Source organism: Amphibalanus amphitrite, unplaced genomic scaffold (genome assembly GCF_019059575.1).
Source record: "Amphibalanus amphitrite isolate SeventyFive unplaced genomic scaffold, NRLGWU_Aamphi_draft 000777F_arrow, whole genome shotgun sequence".
NCBI lineage: Eukaryota > Metazoa > Arthropoda > Thecostraca > Balanomorpha > Balanidae > Amphibalanus > Amphibalanus amphitrite.
Genome location: NW_024882271.1, coordinates 299841 through 305840, shown reverse-complemented (window position 1 = coordinate 305840; position 6000 = coordinate 299841). Strand labels below are relative to the sequence as shown.

General features: G+C 43.5%; 1 protein-coding gene across 1 annotated transcript in view; it reads right to left on the bottom strand.

The window, feature by feature from the left end:
• Positions 1 to 1493: 1493 nt before the first annotated feature.
• LOC122366006 (heparan sulfate 2-O-sulfotransferase pipe-like) overlaps positions 1494 to 6000 on the bottom strand; it is a 28289-nt gene continuing 23782 nt past the window's right edge. The window contains exons 6-8 of the mRNA XM_043337735.1: positions 4021 to 4164; positions 1908 to 2071; positions 1494 to 1657 (exon numbers count right to left, since the gene is read on the bottom strand). Coding sequence (XP_043193670.1) covers positions 1494 to 1657; positions 1908 to 2071; positions 4021 to 4164 — 472 coding nt within the window. The remainder of the gene's footprint in view (positions 1658 to 1907; positions 2072 to 4020; positions 4165 to 6000) is intronic.

The window sequence follows — 6000 nt, the reverse complement described above, 5'->3', positions numbered from 1 at the left end:
GGCATCAATTTGACACCTTCACACCAAATTTCAAGTCTTAGCTCACCTTAGGTCAGGAGTTATTGAGGTCAAACTGAGGTCATGTTCGAGCAAAAATGAGCAAAAAACATGCAATCTTTAAACGCTCACCAAATCTACAGTTATCAAGCAATTTCAAAGTTCTTTATATGGTCTAGCAGAGAAAAAGCAGCGCTACAAAACTGCCATCTCGGATTTTCAAAATTTTGGGTTTTTGACCCAAAAAATTTAAAAAAATTGATTTTTTATAAAAACTGAAAAAAAATCCAAAATTTTCCGAATTTCGAAAAAAACCGGAATATATGTGATAGTCCCTGCGCTCTTATATATACATACCAAATTTCAGATCGATATCTTGTTTTTTGGCCAAGTTATAGCGAAAAAAACTGTTCAAAAATGATGACGTCAACTTTTTGAACTCAATTTTTAGCGATTTTAGACCTCGTACGGCAAAACAAAGACCACCATTGAACTCCCCGTGACGAGCTGCGTCGATTCGATATCCATTTTATGCAAAAATATCAACTTTGAAATTTGACCTAATTTGACCTGACCTTGACCTGACCTTGACCTGACCTTGACCTGACCTTGACCAAAACGTTACCTAAGCTGGCCCAAAGGCTGCCTGACCCACATAATCGCATTTGTCATGTAAAGTGGACCATAAAACACGTATCACACGACACTTTCATATTGTGACCCCCCAGTGACCTGACCTCTGTGACCTGACCTGGTATCAGTGACCTCAACTAGCAAAATATGTGTTTGAAGAACATTTCCCCATCGATGATTTTCAATGAAATGCATTTTACTCGATTTTACAACGCATTTCTTGAAATGCCTGTAAACGGTGAAAATTGGACCTTTGGCCTGACCTGTGACGTCATCGGTTTGACCTAGGTCAATAAAATTGGGTCACAAGGTAGTTCCCTGATAGGGCTATCCAACACCGTTTGCCGCTTGTCGCTAGGTTGCGTGGTTCTCGAGATCTTAGGGGGGGGCCAAAATGCCCCCCCCCCCCCAACGGGGCGCGTTGCTCGGCAGAGCCCAACGGGGCGCGGGTTAACAGTGTCTTCAAGTAAAATATATGCAGCTTCCATGGCTCTCCTAATCGGTTTTGGCATGCCCTTTTCCATCACTGTAGCTGAATCCCAAGCTGGAAGATGATGACACTTTTCTATATGAAGCACCGTCGCATTGGATACATTATGATTTCGAACATCACGTTTGTGCTCTTGAGCAGTAAACAGTCGGAAACGTCGGAAAAAAATAGCAACCCTCATGTTTGCTATTTTCATGCAATGGACGCTGGAAAGGTGTGACATTATTTTTGGGACACCCTGTATCACATGGTGGGCAGGAAAGGACGGACATACGAGTAAATGTGCTACTATAGCACCTCGACTCTAATGCTGCGATGATGCACTGCAGTGGTGCTCACGGAGCCACTCAGTCCCCACGCTGCGACAGCACAGCTAAGACTTGGCTCCTGGAGGTACGCGGCCCCCTATGCTGCGGTACTGCAGGTAGAGTCGCTGCTCGGCGAGCCTGTAGAGTTCGATATCAGCCCAAAGGCGACTCGCCAGCTCTTCTTCTACAGCCGCTGTGGCCGGTTCGTGCTGGTTCGTGTTCGATTTCACTGAAATAAAGTCCGGCATCAGGTTATTCTGCTTCGAAAACCTTTGAAAGACTAAATACATGTTGTTCGACAGTTCTCTTTCACAATAAATATTAGTCGTGAGTTTAATGATAAAAACATAATAGTATACACATTGCACAGGTATACACTATGCGCGGTAAATAGAAGACTGCAATACCTATAATGTAGTGTCATAACCTGTATATGTAGAGCTATTCGAGAGGAAAGTCCAAGGAACTAATATGCTTACAGGGAGATTTGTCAAATAGTTTGACAGCATTTCGGAAGTACATAGGCACGAAGGCTTGAAAGACTTGCAGAGATCTGTCCAATGTCTCTAAGATTCCAACGACCGCGTACTTCTTCTCCAGGTTCTCGAGTGCCCTCTGCAGGGCTGCCCTGTTGTTGAACTCCCTGGAAACAAGGCGATCTTTTACTGGCAATGTGTGGAACCGGGCATTCTATAGAATGCCTGTTACGTAACTAGAATATGTTAGGTCTGGACACAAAGTCAGGCTTTTGAAAGTCACCACTGATTTCCTAATATCAAATATTTCCTTTTTTGTGCATTTACCTCGTATATAATACTGGTAACGAATAAATAAGCCGCAACCCGTTCAGGACATAATTATACGCTGATTGTTCGCCTGCGAACACCTAGCTAGACCTACAGGATGTCCGGAAATTATTTGCCCCTTGTTCATTCAGCCATAATCCCACCGTGGACCTAGCTTTAAACTTTAAGAACTGTTGAACATTTGCAAAGACAGTGTCTCAGGCTATCTACAGCTGTCCGTTAGTCACATGACCTAACCATGTCACCTGACCTTGACACACTAGTGTTTGGCAGGCGTAACTCGCACCTGAACGTGGTGTCTACTATGACGAAACAAACTCTTTGACAAAGCGTCATCGTGCTGAAGTTATGTTGAAGACTGGAATGAAGTAGGAGGTCAAATCCTGTGGGGAATCATGAAGGAGGAGCTCAGCAAGATTGAACAAGCTCCCACAGAAAACGGACTTTAGAGGAACCTGTGAAATGTGTGGCTGAACATCAGCGCGGATACTCTGGACATCTTGACCAATGGAATGCCAAAGCGGATGAGGGAATGGGTAGGACAGGGCAGGGGATAAATCGGTAAATAAACCATGACCCGGGGCTCTTTATTTATAAATTATGGTGGCGAGCTGATGGAGGGGCAAATAATTTCCGGACACCCAATAGGTATATAGTATATATACAGTAGCTATAGGGCAAATGTTCCATTAGCGACCCTTCCCGATTTCCGACCCCATGCCATCACAAGGTGATGTTGAACGTTCATTGTGACATGTACATATGACTAGAGAAACTCGTTTAAATATTAAGATGCTGTATTATAGAAAGCCTTTGCAAACGCGTTACGAACATATTATCGTCGTCAGCGCAAGCTTTCCATAATACAAAATAAAAAAGATTTTGTATAATGGAAAGCTAGCACTGATGAAGATGATATGTTCAAAACGCGTTTGCGACAGCTTTCTTTAATAAAGTACCTTTATATTTAACCCTCACCGGCCGAGAGGGGGGGCGGGTGCCGCCCCCCCCCCCCATAGGGTTTTTTTCGCGATAGCTCCGAACACGCTGACGATAGAGAGCTGAAACTTGGCATACCTGACCTTTGATTCAAGCCAGATCTTTTGACACCAACCGCATTTGTGGGTCAAGCAGTTGAAAGCGGGAAATGGCAACGAGGAGAAGGTTTTGTAAAAAATCGCAGCTAATGCATTGAGCATTAAATGAAGAAAATATTTAACCCCCTCCCCACCGCCTCAGGCGATCACGTGCTGTCACCCACCTGGTTTCAGCATGCATGTTAATAACTTCCGAGTAGGTAAATGTCCGAAAAGAGTCGTTAAACCAATACCTCATTCACGCTGCCTGTGAACAACACAGATCGCAAAAAGGGACCAACTTCTCTTTTTGCGTTATTTTTTGCAAGCGGTTGCGAGATTTCAAATGCTGACGACCGTAACTGTGAAGGGTACGTGCAGACTAAGAATGAATATGTGTAGGACAATGTTCAATCAGTACGGTATAAAAAGACTTTCGCTGTGCAAACGAACCGACAGGCTGTGCTGCAGCGGACTACAAGCTTAGGGGGTCGCGAATTGGAGCATTTACGCTACATACACCTACCTACACCAGACACCTACATTTAGCTAAAGGCATAATTACGTGGTCAACGTTCTTTGTTCACCCGCATACATACAGGACATAATTATGTGCTCACTATTCACCTGCATAATACAGGACATAAAGATGTGCTCATTTGTTTCATCCGCATACAAAAAGGACATAATTATTTGCACATTGCCCTCACCTGCATACCGCCTCGTGGCCACAAAAGTAGGACGTCATGGGGTGAAACACTTCATTACCCTTGGGGCCCTCATGGTGGTATGTGTCTGTCATGGCGCATTCAGGGTCGCCGCTCATAACGCACTCATTCAAGTTCTTGTTGAACCTGAAAACAGAAAATCTGTCATTGAATTGAAGTGGTCGAACAAAACACTAGCATAATACAAGCATGCATGTATATTTGTGCTTGTTATAACCAGACATGTGCATGGATCCGAGAAAATGGATCTGGGATCTGATCCCACGGATCCTGATCTCGGATCCGTCGGGATCATAGATCTGGCTTTTTTAATTTATCGAGAGATCCGTAGGGATCATAGATCCGAGTCTAGTATTTTTGCTTGAGATCCAGTGGGATCATAGATCCTCATTTATTTTTGGTCAACACAGAAATTCCAAAAGAGCACTCGTTGCAACTCACAAACGTTCTTATTTAGTGATTTTATGTGACAACACGTCATAATCCATAGTTTTATGGCTTTTATTGACATAGAAACGCTTGGAAAAACCTGGGCCCAATCTTACCAATGCCGTGAATAGGCAAAATGCCGTGAATGGAGCCCATTCACGGCAACGGCATATTACCAATGCCGTGGATAGCTATTCACGCCATCTCATTCACGGCATGCGGTCGATGTTTATCCACGGCATTTTTGCAGTGCTTTAACATGGGCAGTGGCACAAGCTGCCGTGAGAGCGGCAGAACAAACGCAAATAATCAGCTGTTTGCGCTGCCGGTGGCCGTTCCATTCACGCCACCTTTTAGTGCCGTGAATGGCGGGGGTTGTTAAAGGGATAGGTCGCTGGGAGGATGTTACTATGCAATATTTGACACTATTCTTTTTTTCTAAGTTAACAATTCTTCATATAATGCCCTTGACATCTTAGAGCGACGATTACACGCATAGTGATTATTTCAAAAACATGTATTTTCCAGGGATAAAATCACACTCAAATCCATAAAAATAAACATGTTTATTCATTATATTGTCTTATTTTTCAAATCCATACGAGATCGTGGAGACGATTTTAGCATCCGGGCCCAATCATACCAATGCGCCAAACCTATCTATATATGCTATAATGTGGGTGTTTCAGTGTTCACCCCGTCCGGACGTCTCACAAACATCCTTCATAATTTCTAAGTAAATATTAAAAGCAATCAAATACCGTACACTTGTCAAACAAGTATCAGCACTCACAATGCATATTTTAACACTTTCTGTCTGGCACAGACAGCTACGGAGCATGCTGTCTTCATGCGTCTCAATCTGACTTCTGAACTGAATGCCTTTTTCTTGATATGTTATGGTTTTGAGATGTAGACGGGTTTCTTCAATATTTTGAGTAATTCCTTTTGTTATCGTGCTCGTAAAAAGCAGCAAATAAGGCTATAGCTTGAGGCTTGAGCTTGCCGGGTGCATATACCCAAAGTTTAAACTTTACGAGCTGCATTTCATATGCATTATTCCAATGTCTTAGAAACAACAGCGGAGCTATCACTAGGTCGTTACTTCAATAATTTTATCTCAAAATTGTTGCAATATCTTAACAGCAAGTAAATAGAAATGATGAGCAGCGAAACAAAGTTGAAATCTAATCCACTCGATTTTCTCAGCCCGAGAATGTCCTCGCGGAAGTTTACTAGGCCAGAGCCCTGTTCGGGTCCGCGCAAAATATTTTGCAGCGTGTGACGGCACACTTGGAATGACGTCAGCCACTGGCTCCGCCCACTCTCCGCCGGGCCGCCAGAGCCGAGGGCCGCGGCAGCCATTATTCGACGCGTGACGAACCGTGGCGCGGATGGACTGGTGGTTTTCGTTCAAAAACTGAATAAAATGCGTTCAAATGTGGTTAATAGCAATGTGCCACTGAAAAAAGTGATCATGATACCCAAAAAACAGCATTCAAACCGCTTACAATAAGAAATATAGGACGGTAA